This window comes from Astyanax mexicanus, chromosome 7 (genome assembly GCF_023375975.1).
Source record: "Astyanax mexicanus isolate ESR-SI-001 chromosome 7, AstMex3_surface, whole genome shotgun sequence".
In the NCBI taxonomy this organism is placed as follows: Eukaryota; Metazoa; Chordata; class Actinopteri; order Characiformes; family Acestrorhamphidae; genus Astyanax; species Astyanax mexicanus.
In genome coordinates, this window is record NC_064414.1 from 29,372,371 (window position 1) to 29,392,290 (window position 19,920).

General features: G+C 39.1%; 1 protein-coding gene across 1 annotated transcript in view; it reads left to right on the forward strand.

The window, feature by feature from the left end:
* lrmda (leucine rich melanocyte differentiation associated) overlaps positions 1-19,138 on the forward strand; it is a 453,479-nt gene extending 434,341 nt beyond the window's left edge. The window contains exon 7 of the mRNA XM_049481105.1: positions 15,814-19,138. Coding sequence (XP_049337062.1) covers positions 15,814-15,893 — 80 coding nt within the window. The 3' untranslated portion in view covers positions 15,894-19,138. The remainder of the gene's footprint in view (positions 1-15,813) is intronic.
* Positions 19,139-19,920: the final 782 nt, after the last annotated feature.

The window sequence follows — 19,920 nt, forward strand, 5'->3', positions numbered from 1 at the left end:
GAGAACAGACCATAAGCTCTGAGAAGCAAATATATATATATATATATATATATATATATATATATATATATATATATATATATATATATATATATATATAGAGAGAGAGAGAGAGAGAGAGAGAGAAAAGAGTGTGGGAGGCAGCTTTAAGGAGAATAGATAACCTTGATGTGTTAAGAGCTACATCCTTCAGATTTGACTTTCCTTGACATATTGATGGCCCTTGAAGCTGATTGTATGCAGAATGCAGTCATTTAGCACACTTCAGCAAACTGTTATTTTTTTCTGGAGCTTCTTGTTTGAAAAGACCATCTTAGTAGACTTAACATTTCCCTGAGTGTCCAGCATATATATATATATATATTTTTTTTTTTTTTTTTTTTTTTTTTGAAGATACCGCATGAGTAGGTCAATACTATCAATGTTGAGGAGTCTGGGACATTTGCACCACTCAGTGCAGATGTGTGTTTTGGTTAAACAAATTAGTATCCCATATTTTTGCTAGAAAGTTTGGAGTCTGGACCAAATATGAAAAGGAACACTCAGAATGCTTTCAGTAGCCAAAAGCCAAGTCCAGAAGCCAGGGATTGTCATGGTATGAGGTCACGCCCATACACTTCTGTGCTGGCAACATTATTGCAGAGTAGTACATTAAGAGATTAGAGCAACCTACTTTATGCTGCTTTGAGAAAGCAGTGTTTCCAGGAGCGTCAATGCATTTTTCAACAAGACAATGCTAAACCACATGCTGCACACATCACCTATACATGCAGAAAGAGGTTATGGTTACTGGAGTGGCCTACCTTCAGTCCTGACTTGGCCCCAATTGAAAAAAAAGTGAATTTTGAATTTTAAAACAAAGAGCTTGATAACGTCCATGTGCTGTGCTTTCATAAAGTACTTAGCTAACAAAAAATCGTATTCTTAATCTAAGGGCACTTATTTATGGACTATAGTGCATCAGTCAATTACGCATCACGCAGCTGGATTTAGGGCATGTCAGCATGTCTTTGGTATTGTGAGGATTCAAAAATATGCCTTTGTTTAAATAAACCAGTGTTTCAATTGCCATTTCCTTTAAGAGGCAGGTGCACTCTGACTTTGAAGCATTGGTATCTTACAGAGCATCACTTTTGAGCATCTCAGCAGAGGATACTTACATGCCCATTTTTTTATTTATTCTTTATTCTATTTATTATTGAGTTAAAAGTCCGGTTTTCGCGATGCAGCGTGTCCGTGTGTGTTTAACGAGCAGGGCTATACAAGTGCTGAGGGTGTGCAGTATGCTTAGCGCTCCTGCATGGTAAAAATAGGATTAGGTGGCTGACTGTTGTCAGGGTTTAAATAGGTCAATGGCACACCTGTATTTCCTGCTATTCCCTTGATTTCCAAATGAAACATAACATTTACTGATAGTCAGTGATGGTTTGGAGAGACAAGTCATCTGCTGGTGTTGATCCACTGTTTTCTATCAAGTCTAAAGTCAGTGCAGTGTTTTCCTGGAAAATCTTACTGCACTTCATGCTTCCCTCTGCTCTGACAACTTTTATGGAGATGCGGATTTCATTTTCCAGCAGGACTTGGTAAACTGCCCACACTGCTAAAAGCACCAGTTGGCTTTATATAATATTTATATAATATTTTAATGTTTTGGGGGTTTCACTGTGGCTGTAAGCCAGAATCATCAACAATAAAAGAAATAAACACTTAAATAGATCACAATTACATCTATATAATATATGAGTTTTATATTTTAAACTGAATCACTGAAATAAAGTAACTTTCCAATAATATTCTAATTTTTTGAGATGCACTACTACACTAGCTGTTGAAATGAAATAGTGTGGCCGTGTTTCTTACATGTGAGTCGTTCTCAGCTGATGCTTCAGATGTCTCTTCATGGTTTCAACATTGTTATTGATGGGTGAAAGGCAAAGCAGAGGTGGAGGATGTGCAGCTCTCAGCTCCTTATAGCTGGTTGTGTGATAGCTGGTTGTGGAGAGCGAGTGGAGCACTCTTATTGTTTGCAATCAGCTCTGAGAGCACCGCGGCTGAGGCTGAAGATCAGCAGGCCTGCCACTCCACTCAATGATAGAGAGTCCACTAAAAACAACCAGGTACAGCATGATAGCAACAATGCCTTCGTCTGTTCATGTGCCAGAACACACACCATGGACTCTTCAGCTTCTAGATAACATGTAATCTGTCACATTGTGTGTGTGTGTTTGTACAGTAGATGTTTGTGTGTGTGTGTGTGTGTGTATCCATGTGCATACGTGTAGTTAGTCAGGGTTTGGTCCAAACGGAAAGTCCACGTGTTGCCAGATACTGACACAGCCATCTTTTGTATTAACTATCAGCTCATCAGGCCCTCCCCATAGGCTTCGGCCAGCCTGTCTGTTTTCCACTAGCTACTTAAGAGAAAGAAAAAAAAATCGCTTGTCCTGCGTTCCGTCTCTCTTTCCGCACTCTCATTCTTTCCTCCGGTTACCATGTAAGCAGTGGCGGGTCCAGCTGCGGCTGGGCGTACAGTATACAGAGCAGACTGCACTCCATCACACTTCACCCCGACTGCCAGTTTACATTGAACACACTCTCCCTGTCTCTCTGGCCAGGCCACATGTTTTTTACTCCTTCTTCTTGTTCTTTCTGTCTCTCTCTCTCTCTCTCTCTCTTTACCTCTCTCTATGCATGGCTCCATATGAAACAGCTCACCAGCAGACAGAAGTGGGCTTTTCCAAAGCCTCAAAGACGCCTGAGCAATGGAACAAGTACAACACTTGTTTGAATGTTTTAGCTCCCTGTCCCTTTTGTATGAAGTATTTGACTTACAATCTAATTTTATTAGCAAACTGTACATTTTAATGCACATTTATAATCACTGTGTCTTTAAATCAATGTATAATGTGAACAGGAAGTAAATGAACAAGTCTCAGCCTGTACTGGCATTTTTAATCCAGAGATGTAAGATAATATTGACATAACAAAATATTAGGTTAATATTAGCTAAAAAAAATATTAGGTCAAATTCTAATGTGTGGACCAGGCTATTAAATATTTCAAATACTTCAAATACTTTTAAAAAGAGCAATATTTTTTTTACTTAAAATGCAATAAAACAAACTTTCTTCATTCACAAAGGTACACTGCAAAAAACGATTCTTGAGCCCAGTAAACTTTGCTCATTAATATGAGAAGATTTTACCTAAAATTATACTTTTTGAACTATGCTTAATTAAAACAGTATGTACAACCCAATATTTTGTGTGTTTATTTTGTTTAGAAATTTGGAGAAATATTGCATGAATATTTGAGTAAAATCAACATGATTTGAGCCCAGTGATGTTTGCTCATTATAATGAGAAGATTTTACCTAAAATTATACTTTTCGAACTTTGCTTAATTACAAAAATAAGTACAACCCAATAGTTTTAGTGTGTATTATGTTAAGATTTTGTTACGCCTAACTAAATATTTTAAGGCTGCTTGGGAGACCACGAGGCACTGATACAAGTACTTATCTCCACTGATGAAGAACTTTTGGAAGGCAGCGAGCATGGACTGCATGGGTAAGAGCACAGTGACTGATTAGTTTTGAGATATTTACAGTTGTGAGTTATCTGTGTAGTTTAAGTTGGTTTTAGAAACACGGTGCTTCAGTGAACTGTGTTGGCCTGCAGCTATAGGCAAGCATCAAACCGAAAGAAAGGGCAAATGTAGCTAGCTAGCACGTAGGCTAACCACCCGGGTGGCTATTCCGGCACTGGGCGCGTACAAACCGGGCTGGGCCGTCATGCTAACACCGCATTAGCGACCCCGGTGAGTAGACCAGAGTCGGTCTAGCTGGCTTAATCAACTTATTTTTAGCGTGCCGTAATGCTAACACCGCGTTAGCGTGCCGTAATGCTAACACCGCGTTAGCGTGCTGTAATGCTAACACAGCGTTAGCGTGCTATAATGCTAACACCACGTTAGCGTGCTGTAATGCTAACACAGCGTTAGCGTGCTATAATGCTTACACCGCGTTAGCGTGCACCGCATTAGAGACCCCGGTGAGTAACGCCAGACCAGAGTCGGTCTAGCTGGCTAATCAAAGTATTGTTCGCGTGCTATAAGGCTAACGCATGTTAGCTACAATGATTGGCCACTTCAACCCCTTTTTTACATTCTCCTTTTCACTGAGCAGCTTGGTGCACTTAGTTCTATAATTATCAGTGTTGGGAATAACAGCGTTATAAGTAACGGCGTTAGGTAACGACGTCATTTTGTCAGTAACGGGATAAAATAATTAATTACTTTTCCTGTCGTTACAACGCCGTTGACGTTACTGGTGATTAAAAGCAGTGCGTTACTATATAATGATATAATAACAGTAATTCGAGCGGACCCCTGCCCAGGCTAGTGAGTAGTAACAGGTGTTTCACCATGAACTGTGACCTATAGAGATCTGTGACTCCAGGTCTAAACCGGTGACAGTTCTCGGTGTAACACCTGTTGAACTTGACACGCTCTTAACACGCCCTGGCCCGACGGCGGGCCAGATAAATATAATAATTAATATCTGGCTGTGTTTATGAATAATTACAGGCTCAATATATCAATGACAGCCTGCTGACTCTCAGGATTACGGAGCTGCAAACCGTTTTACTGTCGGATGTACGGTTCCTGAATAAGAGTGCGTTAGACGGTTCGGTCTGTGAACACGCTCTTTGATCCGCCTGGGGTTACTACAGGACACCCCTCACACGCAAACAGAGAATATCAGCGCGTACCTCAGAGTCCGGGCTTCAGAACCCCTCCAAACATCACAACATCCATCAGTTCAGTCTCCAGTAATCCTCATATCCGAGCACTGCTTTTAGAAAAAAATATTATCAACTTTAACGGTTTATTTTAGGAGTTTCTCTTTGTTCTACAGCGATAAACTGCGCATGCGCGTTTCCATGGGCTTCAGCCTGAGAAAGAAAAGAGGTCTGGGCTCAGCCAATCAGGTGGCGAGTTATGCGGGACAGAGGTGGTAGCCAATCAGAGCCAGTGTTTTTACACGTGTGCCGAAGCACACCTGTGACACTCTCTGTAACTGTTTACTTTTTGCTTTTGCTTTTTTTTTTATAAAAAAAATGTTTTTTTAAAGGATTTTATTCTGCTCTATTCTGATGTGCAATAAATATAAAAAGTTATGTACAAACACCTTTCTGATCTACTTATTTCAACTGACTGTAAAAATGCTTTTTTTTCAGTAATTGGCCTGCAGGTTAGGGAGACAAAGGGATAAAATATTATTTTTGTTTCTACACTGTTTTACAGATTTTTGCAGATGAGCATAAAACACATGTATTTCTATAATTACAGACTGTTTGTTAAAAAAAATAAATGGAGTTCATTTGAAATGGTCTAAGACTTTTTTTTAACTGCTTTTAAATATTTAATGTTCAGCTGCTCAACCTGCTGTCTTGCTCATGTTCATCTTACAATATTAAGTTAAGTTAATATTAAGTTTATTCACTGGACAAAGAAATTTTTTTATGTGAAGGCGTAAAGTGATTTTTTTTGTACTGTCAGTATTAAGACTTTTTGAAAAAAGGACAAAAAAACTTTTCTTAGTTTTATTTAAGAATATGGTGCAACATTTTTGCAAACGTATTATTAAGTATTGCCAGTTTAAGATTTTTGTTAAAAATTAGTAAAAAAAATATTTGTTGGTTCTACGTAAAAATATGGTGCAACATTTTTGCAACCTTATTATTAAGTAATGTCAGTTTAAGATTTTAGTTAAAAATGACTAAAAAATATTTGTTGGTTCTACGTAAAAATATGGTGCAACATTTTTGCAACCTTATTTTTAAGTAATTTCACTGTAATTTTTTTTGTAAAAATGACGAAAAATGTTTCTATGGGTTTACGTAAAAACATAGTGCAACATTTTTGCAAGCAAATTATTAAGTAATATCAGTTTAATATTTTAATTAAAAGTTATCAAAAAAGATTTGTGGGTAACACTTAAAAACAAGCTTGCAAAAATGTTGCACTATATTTTTAAGTAAAACCAGCACATCATTTTTTACAGTGTACTTAAAATACAAAGGTGCTTAAAATAACATAAAATAGTAAAGAAAACGTAAAGTTAAGTGTGAGAAATGTATGATATATCATTATTCATTGTAAGGACTTAATAGATGTGAAAAAGGATCATGTATAGTCCAAGCCCAAGCATTAAAGCACAAATCAGTGTAAATTCATTTGGAGGAACATCCCTGTTATATAGAGGAAAACTCACTAACATCATCACTGAATATATCAAACTACAGGCTATATTTATTAAGATTTTTACAGATTTAATCACAGTTCTGCCATATGTTATATTAACATTAATGAATAATAAATTCAGCTAAAATTTGAACATACTTCCCTAGATTTGTAATTAAGTTTAATTCTGGTTTGTTCAGAAACAGAACCAGTTGTATTTCAGCTTCTCCAAGCTAGTGGTCTGGACAGGCCAGATTTTTTTAGGTCTGCTCTTTCAAAAAATCATCATTAATTATCCTTATATATATATCTCTCACCCACAACCTAAGCGTTTGGCTCGCTCATGCAGTCCTGCATACTAACATCTAGTATTTGACAGTTGAATAACACAGGCCTCAGCCACCAGCACCCCTACAAACATCCAGGCCTGTCAGAACTTTTGTAAGTTAAATTAAAACATATAATTATAAACTGTGTTTTATAGATATTGGTTTTCTGCGAGCGCTGACAGCCTGGGCATCATTTCTAAGCGTAAATCAACCGTTCCCGTGCCCTGTCTTATATATTTTGACCTCCACTCAGTGTGAGCATTTTAGAAGATTAGAGAATAAATACGGCAGCTGTAACTAAAAAAGGGGACGCCAGAGTTTTAGATAAGTTACAGCAGGTAAATATTGCCAAAATCCAACACACTGAATCTGCCATGTTTACAGCATAGCCTGTGCAACTGACCTACACCATTGTGAGCATTTATATTTGTGCATTGGTGTGTCTTCATCACTCTGCAATAATATCAGAATCGCAGAAAAGTGAGGTCGGGAATATGATGCTCAGCCAACCAATCACAGTTTCTTCTATGGCAGATGTTCCAAAGCTACACAATTGGCATTTAGACAGTTAAAGTTTAGTCGACTAACATTTGCAGCCTTTAAGGTGATCAAATATAAGTAAGTCACCTTCAGGTACTACAAACCTGTATGTTTACCTTCTGATTTAGTATAAAAGTATCAGCATTGATAACTGGTTGTTATGTGAAATGAAATGAAATGAAATTGTAATAGCATTCTCAGTTTATATGTTGTTTAAACAGTTTAATCCTCCTAAAAAATGGCTCCCCCACTATTGCACAGCATCAAGCACAATGGCAGGCCTGTTGGCTGTGGAAAGCTGGAGCATGATGAAGCCCTCAGTCTGCATCTCTTCAGCTTCAGAATCTATCAGCAGCAAGTGCTGGGCAATGCAGCACCTCATCAATCAAATAGCTTTTATTTATTACTGTACTTCATCTACAGCCGGCTCCATCAGAATCAGCTACAGCAGTAATGTGGTGTAGTGCTCTTTGTCGGTGTGCTGGGATCTTTCTCCCTCACCTCATGGGCCTCAGACCTGCAGGAGATGCTCTCCCAGGACCAGCGGCATATATGATGTGTCTAATGTAACTGCATTATCTCTGAGTCTGTCAGTTTAGTGCTCCAAATATCTGGATCTGTATTCAGATGTATATGTTGGTTGAGTGATGGCCCTGCTGGAAAGTGAAAACAGGGAAATGTTATGTTGAATTTGAAACTATATTGCAGTTAATAATCTGTATACTTTTGTCTTTGAATTAAAGTTTATGGTAACACTTAACTTAGATAATCCTTTGTAGATGCAATTATAGAAGCTAAACTAACTTTCAACTAACGCTAAGCTGAACGTTTGTTAAATGCACCTGAAGGTTAAAGTGAATGACTCTACTGAATGTACCCCTACACCCAACTCTAACCCAAACTCTTATCTTAAAATTTAGTGTTAGGTTTAGGGATATATTTAAGGTCTAGATTAAGGTTTGGGTTAGGTTTCAAGGTTGATTCAAGGTTTAGGTTAGGCCTAAGTTAGCGTTAGGTTTAGAGTTAGGTTCTATAGAGAATTAGTTACATATACAGGTGCTGGTCAACGAATTAGAATAATTTGAAATTCTTTGAATGCATTTTTTGTGCAGAAAGCAAATCAGGTGTTCACCGCACCTGTCCTACTCGTTAGACTAATCACAGAACTCGTTACCTGGAAAAAATTTGCTCAGCTGAGCTTTCCAAAAGGCCCATTTAGGCCATTTAACTGTGACACTGTTGTTTTATTGAATTAGAATAATGGAGAAACCGTTTCATTGAATTAGAATAATTTTTATTATAATTACAATCATCACTTTCTCAGTATTTTGTGGCTGCCCCCTTGGCTTGTATGACTGCCTGAAGTCTCTGCGGCATCGATTTGACCAGCTTGTCGCAAGTTTCCGCACTCACAGCTTCCCAGGCAGTGGCGATGTTCTGCTTCAGTTGGTCCAGCGTAGTAGGCTTTCTGTCGACGATGTTTACCGCTTGACGATGGCCCAAATGTTTTCAATGACATTGAGGTCAGGCGAGTTGGCCGGCCATGCCAAAACTTCAAGCTGTTTTTTAGTGAACCAATCTTTGGTCGACTTTGCCGCATGAGCCGGTGCAAGATCCTGTTGAAATATGAAGTCTTCTTCGCCGAACTGTTCCTCAACAGTCGGAATCAGGAACGTTTCCAGAACATCTTGATATACGGCAGCATTGACAGTCTTCTTGAGGAAGCAGAGTTTCCCTACACCTCGAGCGGACATGCATCCCCAGACCATAACGCTCTGGGGAAACTTGACGGATCTTTTCACGCACTCGTGGTTGTAGGTTTCGCCACCACGACGCCAGACACGAGGACCTTGGTCACCGAAGGAGATGCAGAAGCGTGATTCGTCACTGAAGACCACTTTCTGCCAGTCTTCAGCAGTCCACTCGCCGTGTTCTTTGGCCCACTTCAGCCGTTTCTCCATTTGTTTCTTGTTCAGCATCGGTTTTACTGCTGGAACGCGAGATTTGCAGCCGAGTTGGCGCAGACGACGGTAAGTGGTTGATCTGGAGACGTCAGCGCCGGTCTGCTTGTTCCACAAGTCGGTGAGCTCGGAAGTGGACTTGAACCGGTTGCTGACTGCGATCTTTCTCAGCTGCTTGTTGTCGTGAGCAGAAGTTTTTCGGACGCCGGAACAGTTGGTGCGCTTGCTGCAGTTTTTCTTAAGAGCTTTGCAGACGGAAGACTGGCTGATGCCGAGCTGCTCAGCAATTTTAGTTTGGGTCAAGCCTTGTTGGCGAAGGGCTTGAATTTGAGCCACTATTCCGGTTGAGAGGTCGCGCTGCTTACCCATGATTGATTTTACAACTTAGAAATACTACTCAACCCTGACTTTATACTGCACAGTGAACACTCTTCACAGAAAACAAAAATTCGAGCATTTATTCTAATTCGATGAAACGGTTTCTCCATTATTCTAATTCAATAAAACAACAGTGTCACAGTTAAATGGCCTAAATGAGCCTTTTGGAAAGCTCAGCTGAGCAAATTGTTTTCCAGGTAACGAATTCTGTGATTAGTCTAAAGAGTAGGACAGGTGCGGTGAACACCTGATTTGCTTTCTGCACAAAAAATGCATTCAAAGAATTTCATGATTGCACTATTTCAAATTATTCTAATTCGTTGACCAGCATATATTCAGTTGAATGTTAGTTAGCATCGTTGAGGTGTATAAGAGACCACTTCAGTTTCTGAATCAGTTTCTCTGATTTTGCTATTTATAGGTATATGTTTGAGTAAAATGAACATGTTTGTTGTTTTATTTTATAACATGTGGACAACATTTCTCCCAAATTCTAAATAAAAATATTGTAATTTAAAGCATTTATTTGCAGAAAATGAGAAAAAAGAGCAAAAAAGATACAGAGCTTTCAGACCTCAAATAATGCAAAGAAAACAAGTTCATATTCATAAAGTTTTAAGAGTGCAGAAATCAATATTTGGTGGAATAACCCTGTTTTTTAAACACAGTTTTCATGCATCTTGGCATGTTCTCCTCCACCAGTCTTACACACTGCTTTGGATAACTTTATGCTGCTTTACTCCTGGTGCAAAAATTCAAGCAGTTCAGCTTGGTTTGATGGCTTGTGATCATCCAGCTTCCTCTTGATTATATTCCAGAGGTTTTCAATTCGGCAAATTCAAAGAAACTTTTGTTCCAGAGCTGTATAATGGACCATCCAGATAAAGTGGTACCAAGTTTATTTCTCTTGATGAGATGGAGAGCTGAAAAAAGTGCACATTAATAAATGAATTGGTTAACCAACTAAACAAAGTGTATCTTAAGAAGTTGCCATTTGGAAAATTCAAAGTCATAAAAAAAAATAGTTGGAGTTACTGTCTTCACTATCCAGTGAAGGCCTTCAACTAGATTTAGGAGAGTTGTGTTGAGTGACCTTGCCTTTCAGAGCTTTATTAAGGTCAGGATGTTGGATTATTACTACTTTGCCTTATCCTCAACTTCTCAACATACTCCCAAAAGTATTTGAGTGGGCACTAGTCATAACTCCAGAGAACACAGTTTCACAGCTCTCTAGCCTACACCTTGCATTAGGCATGGTTCATGTTTATCTGCTCTAGAGAAACCTAACCTGTGTAAATTAACAAGTGAGTTTTAGTCTAGACTTTAGTCTAGAAGATTGAGACTGTGTGAGATTGAGTGAGGTTATGATTCAAAATGAATCGTCCAACATGAGTACCACCAATGCTCTTGTGGTTGAAGGCAATCAGATCATCACAGCAATGTAGCTATGTTCCAAATATGATAAAAAGCCACCTCAGAAGGGTTATCCCTCTCAAAAAGCCAGTGAGTTAAAAAAAAAAAAAACCCTCTCTCTCGTATTTCTTCTGAATAATGTATTCTGTATAACTGGTCACATCCCTGTTGTATACAGACCACCAGTGTTGGTGGCTGGGGGTTATGACACTCCTCTCAGACCTCTGGCTTGTTAAGTGTGTGTGTGTGTGTGAGTGTGTGTGTGGACCCTGGCCCCACCATACCGTGTAAGATGCTGGATATCAGGAGGCACCTTAGTCCCCACGGCAACAGCAGCAGCTGGAGACCCCCACCCCCACCACTGCTGCCACCCCTACCACACACATGCACAGATAGGAAGAATTGTCTGTTGCCCCCAACAAACCTACCCAGTCTGTGCATGGCAGAGCAAAGGGACACTCTCTCTCTTTCTCTCTCTCTCACACACACACACACATACACTCACGCACGCACACACACACACACACACACTTACATGGACACAGATCTGATCTGAGCGGACAGCTTCTTACACTTCACTGTTTGGATCACCTCAAGTTGTGGGGACGGCAGTTGGGGGGAGGGGAGGGGGGGGGGCGTCGCTCTGCTACAAAAGTCCAAATTTAGATTGACTGAGCTTATCCTCGGGCCTGCGCTCGTCCCACTCGTCCGTCTGACACGAACAGGCCCTGCCACTAACTCGCTCTGCAGAGGAGCGCACCGCACTGCAGCGCCATGGCAGCCAAGAAACTGCTCACGGACGAGGGGGGTGGGCAGGATAGGAAAAAGAAAGAGAGAGAGAACGAGAAAGAGAGAGAAATAGAGAAAGAGAAAGTATAGAGAGAGAGAGAGAGAGCATGTCAGGTTTGGTTAGGCTCCAGACTGGTGTTAGAATATGCGTGGCACTAATATGGCACCAGTATCTCTGTCCTCATCTCTGTTGTGTGTCAGTGCGGGCGATCGGGGGCCTGTCTCTCTCTCCTCTGACAGTGTCTTTTCGGATTACGTCTGCGGGCCGCTGCGAGCGCTGCTGCTGCTGCCACTGCTGCTGCCGCCGAAGCCGCCACCCCCCCTTTCGCCCGTCACTCAGCCGCTTCGTTTGATGCCTGCCCTTTTTTGTCATTAATGCACTTGATGTCTATTTAAAAACTGTGGCCAGCGCCATATCTGTTTTCCTGTCAGGAGATCATTGACAGCATTAATGCCACTTGTCCTTGCCTCATTTACTAAAGCGCTGACACCTAGCTGCAGTCTACCACATCCATCAACTCTCCCTTTCTCCCTCCCTCTCTCTTTCTCTCTCTCCCTCTCTCTCCCTCTCTGGCATTTCAGTGCTGTCCTGTCTTGAAACTGAGCTCCTCGAGCCGTCACTGCCAGGCCACTGCTTTCAGCTCCTGCAGTATTCCGGAATAGCTGGCATGAAGACGACATTTCCCAGCAAATCATCTTTTGGTTTTTTAGCCCTGAAATGTGTCTGCCTTCTTGTAAGGGCAGAATGTACGCCATAGGCAAATTCCAATCCACCATGTTACCCTTAAGAGAGGTGCATGCAATCCTGCCATTAACACTGCTATACAATGCGTTTACTGAATAATTTAACTCTTCGTTCTTTGATGTATGTTATTTTGGATGGGGTGAAGCCTATTTACCGTAATTTTCGCACTATAAAGCGCACTTAAAATCCTTTAATTTTCCCAAAAATCTTCAGTGCGCATTATAATCCGATGCGCCTTATGTATGAATTTTACCAGTCAGGTTATAAGGAGCAGTAAAGCCACTAGCATTAGCCACTAACCGCTATTTCTCTGTTCAGAGGTGAGAATTATCAGCTGTAGCCCACTGCTAAGCCTGGTTAGAACTGCTAGAGCAGCATTAGTATTACCCACTAACCGCGCTAAGCGCTAGTAAGCTCTTTATCCGTTCAGAGGTGAGAATTTCAGAGGGTAACCTGCTGCTAACCCCGGCTAGCAGCATTAAGATTAGCCGCAAACCGCGCTAGCTCTTTTGTTGTTTAGAGGTGAGTATATTGGTCTGTAGTCTGCGTGTTTACCGTGTTAAAACAAGCTACATGGGACGAAATTCTAACTAATAGCACCCTGGCTTACCAAAACACTCAGGGTTCCTCAGTGTAGCACTGTCAGGCGGCATTTATGTCCTGCTAATAGCTAGTCGCTAATGCTAATGCTCCAGCCTTAGTGCTGGAGAAATTCAGGAAATATCTGTCAGAGTTGGTAATGTGGTGCTTGTCTCAGGAAACTGAGTTTTAAAGTAATATTCAAAATACTTTAAAACAAAACACAGCTTTAGGAAGGCTTTCTACAGTGGGCATGATTGATGTTTAATCAATAAAATAAAATAAAATATAAAAAGTATTGTTATGTAACAGTTTAGATGTTTGTAATTGTCTCATTTTACTTGTTTTAGTTATGCTGGACTTTCTCTTAAAGTACGATATAACAGTGTTTGTGGATCATAGTATGTCACTTTCATATGTTGAATGCTCACTGTAAAACTATTCCAAGATAAATACCCTTTTTCGTTATTGGGCATCTTTAAAAAGTATGTTTTTTATACTAGTAGAATGGTAACAGTAGGCTTATAAAGAATGTTTCATACGCCAGTAATACAACCATTAGAATACTGTATTTAATGATCCATTACAATTATGTGTGCATCCAGTGCAATATTTAACATTAATATTTTTACTGAGTAATACTATGACTGCAGTGCTTTCTAAAAAACATTTAAAATGTATATGTGTACAGAACAAAAATGTTCAAGCATATGCTTTCAGGCTCCATACTTCTGTACTTCTATATTGTTTGTATTTGTGTATCCTTTTTTTGATGTTTACTCTTAACATTTTTGCACACTTATGGACCAAAAACAATAAAACAAATTTACATGGCCATCTTAGAATAAACCAGGCTGTTTTTTTATGTGTAAATGTTCTCTGTTCTGATTGAATAATATGTACTTACTGCGAATGAAACACTCCTTATAACTTCAGTGTGAATTAAAAGGGGCTAAACTACTAAAGGCCAAGCAGACCAGTAGACATGCAAAGATAACAGTAGAGCATGCTATCATGTTTAAACCAAGCAGAATCACACCAGCGGGTGGATATTAGAATCAGCTTCCCAGCATGAGAGCGATTCCTGCTGCTGCTGCTGCTGCTGCTGCTGGAGAAGAAGGATTCATCCTCGTGTTCCGGCCCTTCCAGAATCTTTCATGTTATGCGCACACATACTCACGCATGTACACATTAGAGCTGCGTAATTTAATGGTTAATAACAGCAGTTCGTTGTGCATTCACAGTGCACTGTGTGGTGCCAGTGATTAGGCAAGCTGTGTTAATAACAACTCCTCCACTACATACAGATTCAGACGGGTTGGAGCTTTTACTGCAGTAAGAAGACATCTGGAAGAGTGATTCCCACTGTAAAGGGGAATTCTTGGTGGTCTTAATGGATATAGTGTTACGACAAATACTGTATGTTAATTGTGGCCTTTGAGGATTAACTAGATGCAGAGTCCAGACTTGCTATTTAAACTATTATAGAAGTGAATAGGAACATTAGGCCCACACACACGCACACATACATACATATACAGGAATGGATACATCAGCTTCCTCTGTGGAGATTACTGTGATAATGACATCTTGGCATATTCTTCTCACTCTTCTCTCCTTCCCTCTCTCTCTCACACTCACACACACACACACACACACACATATACACACAGAAGACAGAAGAAAGCAGGGTCTCTGCTTGTTATTGTCTAGACAGCACCCTCAGGCCAAATGTTGTCTTTCTGGTGTTCTTAGACTTTGAGACGAATGCACTGTATCCCCTGACACACCGTTCCTGCCAAAATTTGAGTGAGGAAATGACAGATTCAGGAGGCTGGCTTCTCACTCTCTGACAGCCTTATATACATATCATAAAAGCATCACAGGCAAAATGTGCATTAAAAATGTTAACCCTGGTTGTTCATAGTTTGAGCTGAGCAATGATATAGATACATGTTTGTTTTTTTGTATTAATTAAAAAAAAAAAACAGGGTCACTTTAAACATGCCTAAGCCAATCACATTTTAGAACTGGAACATACAGTATGTTGTATTTAAAAATATATGTACAAAATGTGATGAGTTTCTTTGATTTTACCAAATTGAAAAATGCACTATATAATCAAGTAGAAGATGGATGATCTCAAGCCATCAAACCAAGCTAAACTAAAGGAAAAACAAAAAAAAAATAATAATAGCACTGTATTAGAGAGACAAAAAATTAGACAAACGTTGCAGAGCCTCTCATTAGGAAAAATACAGCTCTGAAAAAAAATAATAAGACACCACTTAAAAATTATTAGTTTCTTTGATTTTACCCAATTAAAAACCCCAGGGAGATGGATGATTACAGCCATCAAATCAAGCTGAACTGCTTGATTTTTTGGGCCATAAATGTCCAAAAGAAATATCCAAAAGCAGTGTGTAAGACTGGTGGAGGAGAACATGCCAAGATGCATGAAAACTGTGATTAAAAACCAGGGTTATTCAAAATAAATATTGATTTCTGAACTCTCAAAACTTTATGAATATGAACTTGTTATATTTGCATCATTTGAGGTCCGAATGCATCTGCATTTTGTGTGGATTTTTTTTTCAGCCATTATTTATTTTCTGCAAATAAATGCTCTAAATGACTTTTTTTTTTTTTTGGAATTTGAGGAAAAGGTCCATAGTTTAAAGAATAAAACAATAATGTTCTTTTTACTTAAATATGTATTTATAAATAGCAAAATCAGAGAAACTGATTCAGAAACTGAAGTGGTCTCTTATGTTTTTCCAGAGCTGTATATCATCAGTCTCACATCACACTCTCTCTTTGTGTGTGTTTGCAGGGGTATTTGCCAAGTGCCGCTACGTCTACTACGGCAAACACTCAGAGGGCAATCGCTTCATCCGCAATGACCAGCTCTGACAGACAGACAGACGGACGGACGGACAGGCCGGCAGACAGACGGCGGCTTTATAAAGATATCCTCCTGCGTGTCTTTATAAATATACATATCGCCACATGCATTTTAAGCAGCCAAACACAGCCCTCTAGTGCCTTCTGCTGAGTGTGCCATCGCTGCCACCTCACATCGCTCTCGCGCTGCCTGAGCACTGCCATTCACACTGACATGATTGCCTTTAAGCAGCACTACCCCTCCACACTGACACATCCGCGCACACACACACTTACATACACTTACACACGCCCCGCACAAACACACACACACACACACACACACACGGACCACGCCAAGTGCCTGCGCTGACAGCCACTGCTTCATGATGGATTGCCTGCTCCAGCCGCTGCTCTCCGAGGGTCAAGGGTCACACCTGAGGCTGCAGTGGGCCCACACGGACACCCAGGATGAGCCGCCCTCAAAGTCAAAGCTAAAGTTAAACACACAGAGAGACACTATTCATTCCGGCTTTTCATGCTCCTCACTTTGTATTCAGAGCACAAGTGGACCAACGGCAGGACATTTCTCACAGCTATATATCTCTACACTGGAGTAACAAAACCTCGTACCTCCAAAACACAAAACAGGAAGTTCACAGGAGAAAGAAGGCGTGTTATTAGCTTTAATGTGTTATATTGAAACAAGAGTTTAGTCCAAGTCAGTTGGAGATTTTTATATTTAGGTCCACTTCTCATGATAGCAGTGTTCTCACAGTGCAAAGGGCAGCTGGTATTTTTTGTAAGTGTAGAAAAAGGAAGTGTTTAAATAACTCAAATCTTTTTTTTATTTAATGTTATCTTCGATTCTAACATTACAGAATGAATTATGCTGAATCCCATAGCTGTACACCACTCACCACAACGAATTTAATATACTTTTATGTGTTTCCATACATGTTTAATGTGCACATGCATACACACATTATATGGACAAAAGTATTGGAACAATTCTCATTAGTTATTTCTTCAATACTATTTGTTGGAGTAACTGTTTCTGCTATCCAGGGAAAAGTGTGTACTACATTTTGGAGAGTATTGTGCATTTTGAGGATTTGACTGCTTCAGAAACAAGAGTCAGGATATTGGATAAACAACATTTCAGCTTTTATTTCCAGGTATTTATATCTGGATCTGATACACAGTTCAGAAGATAGCACCTCTGTCTGAACCAACCTATTTTTCATGTGAGTATTGGTGTATTGGAACATGACTGTCAGGTGTGTTTTATTGCCTAGGTGTGTCCTGATACATTAATTATTCAAACATTAAACAGCTCTCGCTTTCAGATTTGGTTCAGATCACAGTTTTAACTAACATGACAAGCAGAAAGCTGTCTATGGGTGAAAAACAAGCAACTGTGAAGCTGAGAGAAGATCTATTGCACAAATATCGTCCATAGCCAGAACAACTGTTTGGAATGCCCTGAAGAAGAAAGTCGTCACTGGTGTACTAAATAACAGGTGATGAACAGTGTGTGTCTTTGAAGTTAAAGAAAAACGAAACCAAACTGATTGAAAGATCCTTCATCATGCAGCAAGATAATGATCCAAAACCAGGTGCCTGAAAAAAAACATCACACTGATGTCAGTGGGTCACAGTCATGATGCAGTTACTGCAAGCAACTAAATATTGAGTCTTATTCACTTTAATTTACTTTAGGATTATATGTTCCAATATTTTTGCTCGTAAGAAAAATGGGTGGGTTCAGAAAGAAGGTGCTATCTTCTGAACTGTGTATCTTATGCAGATGTAAATACCTGGTAATAAAAGATGAACTGTTGATCTTTGTTTCATAATCATATTTTAATGTTAAACCCTAAAGTTTCAGTCTACAGCAGAAATAAAATGATTGGCCTCACTGTTTCAATACTTTTGGGTTTTGGAGAGCACTATATCTCTAAAATAAAGAAAAAAGTCACGTTTTTTTGTAAGTTTTATTGGGTTTGTGTATAATTGTGAAAGTTTAAATAGGTCTTTAAAAAGGCATGAAGGTCTGAACACCAACAGCGATTTTATATTTCATTATTTTCTTTTTTCGTAAGTCAGCCCTTTACCTCAGGAAAAATATGTGGTAATGTCTTGCATTGTTTTTTAACACAAACTTTAGAACCACTATTGATTTTAATCATCAAAATATTATTTAGAATACCATATAATGTACAATGGTATAATATAATGTGCGATTCATTTGAATGAGTTTCTTAGACTGAGAACACTTGATGAAAACTTTATTTTGTTGAAAGTATTTTTTTCTTTTTTTTATTTGGCGAGTGAGGGGCATTTTGCAGCCTCCTCACACTCTGGCCTTATGCATGCTTCTGCGTATGTGTGGAGATATTAAGCGTGTGTATCTGTGTGTGTGTGTGTGTGTGTGTGTGTGTATGCTGTGTGAAGCTGGTGTGTTGCGGGGGCAGATGTTGCCGTGCAGGAGCCTGGAGGAGCAGGGAAAGTGGGAGGTAATGAGCTTTGCTCTCGTTGCTTGGGTTCAGGAGAGGAGAGAGGGAGAGAGAGAGAGGGAGAGAGAGAGAGAGAGAGAGGGAGAGAGAGAGAGAGGAAGGAAGGACTGAGAGGAGGGGGAGAGAAGTCAACAACTTTCTCCATTCCACTTCTGATTGCCTCCTCATGTGGGTTTTGGACCTATTCACACCATTTTAATGACTTGCTCTCTAACTTTTGTTTATGGAAAGGAAAATAAAAAAAATCTATAACAGCTTTTACTGAGTATCTGAAGCGATGGCCAAAATGTTTTGGGGAAGGTTTCGCACATCAAGTACATTAGATTCAGCACGCCTGAATAATGTTTTACTGTTTTATATTTTTCCAAGATTTTCTTTAATGCTTTCATTTAAATGCTTTATTGTTTTGCTTTTGAAATATTGTATTTCAGATTTAATTGATGAACGTACTGCACCAAAGCAAGATGTAATGGTGAATTACACGAGGGGAACCAAAGATCTACCACAAAATGATAAATGCTTTATGTTGTCTTAAAATAGACTAAATTACTCTCAGTCATGCCATTAATTCATCCATTCCAAGGCAATCCTATGTTTTTCATTTATTTTTGTGAGAAGATGGGCCAAGTCCTCTTTTTTCTACTGAATTATGCATTTCTGTTTGTTTTTTTATTGCATTACAGTCATATATAACCACTGATTAGCAGAGTAATTAGATCATTTACACGTCTTTGATTAAAATCAAATGTAAAAACATTTGTATTGTCCTCCTTTTTTATGTTCTTAGATTTTGGGTGGGCTTGTTGATATTGTTGTCATATTGTTAAAGCCAGAGCTAATGATAAAATTGATGTATGAAGTTTAGAAATAAAAGTGTTGCGTGTATCTTTAAATCTTTTATATCTTTATCTTTAATTGAAGAGTATACTTTTTTTTAACTAACTGTGATTCATTTCAATACCTCACCTTAGTTAAATTATAATTATACTAATAGAACAACTCTGTTATGTGAAAAAAAGTATCTAGACATAGGCTGAGAATATAATATTCAAAAGTGAAAATATTAAAAAGTGAAAAAACAAATGTGATTAGTCAATTAAAACATAAAGAAAACAGTTGATTGTTCAAAAGAGCAAAATAAAATGCACTTTGTGTTTTATGGGATATTCTTCACCTGATATTCAACAGAAAATTCCCATTTTACAAATTGTTTCTTCAAAGTTTCTTGTTAAAAGTTGGTCTAACTTTGTGTTGCAAAATGTACAAATTGTAGTTGAACTCTAGTTGAGGCCAAATCAACTACTCTGCACTACTGCACATGCCCAGTTTGACTCTTTAGTTAAACAGGGTCTACTGAGCAATTATGAAGGGGTTTTCCCATGATATTGGTCACGCTATTTGCATATTGGGCGTGTCCTCCTATCTCTCACTCACCATCAGTGTGTAGCTATTTTCCACAGGCTACTTCTCTTGAGTTTTGTACATGTGTGTTATATAATAATAACTGCCAGACTTCAGTGTTAAAGGCTATAAGAGCA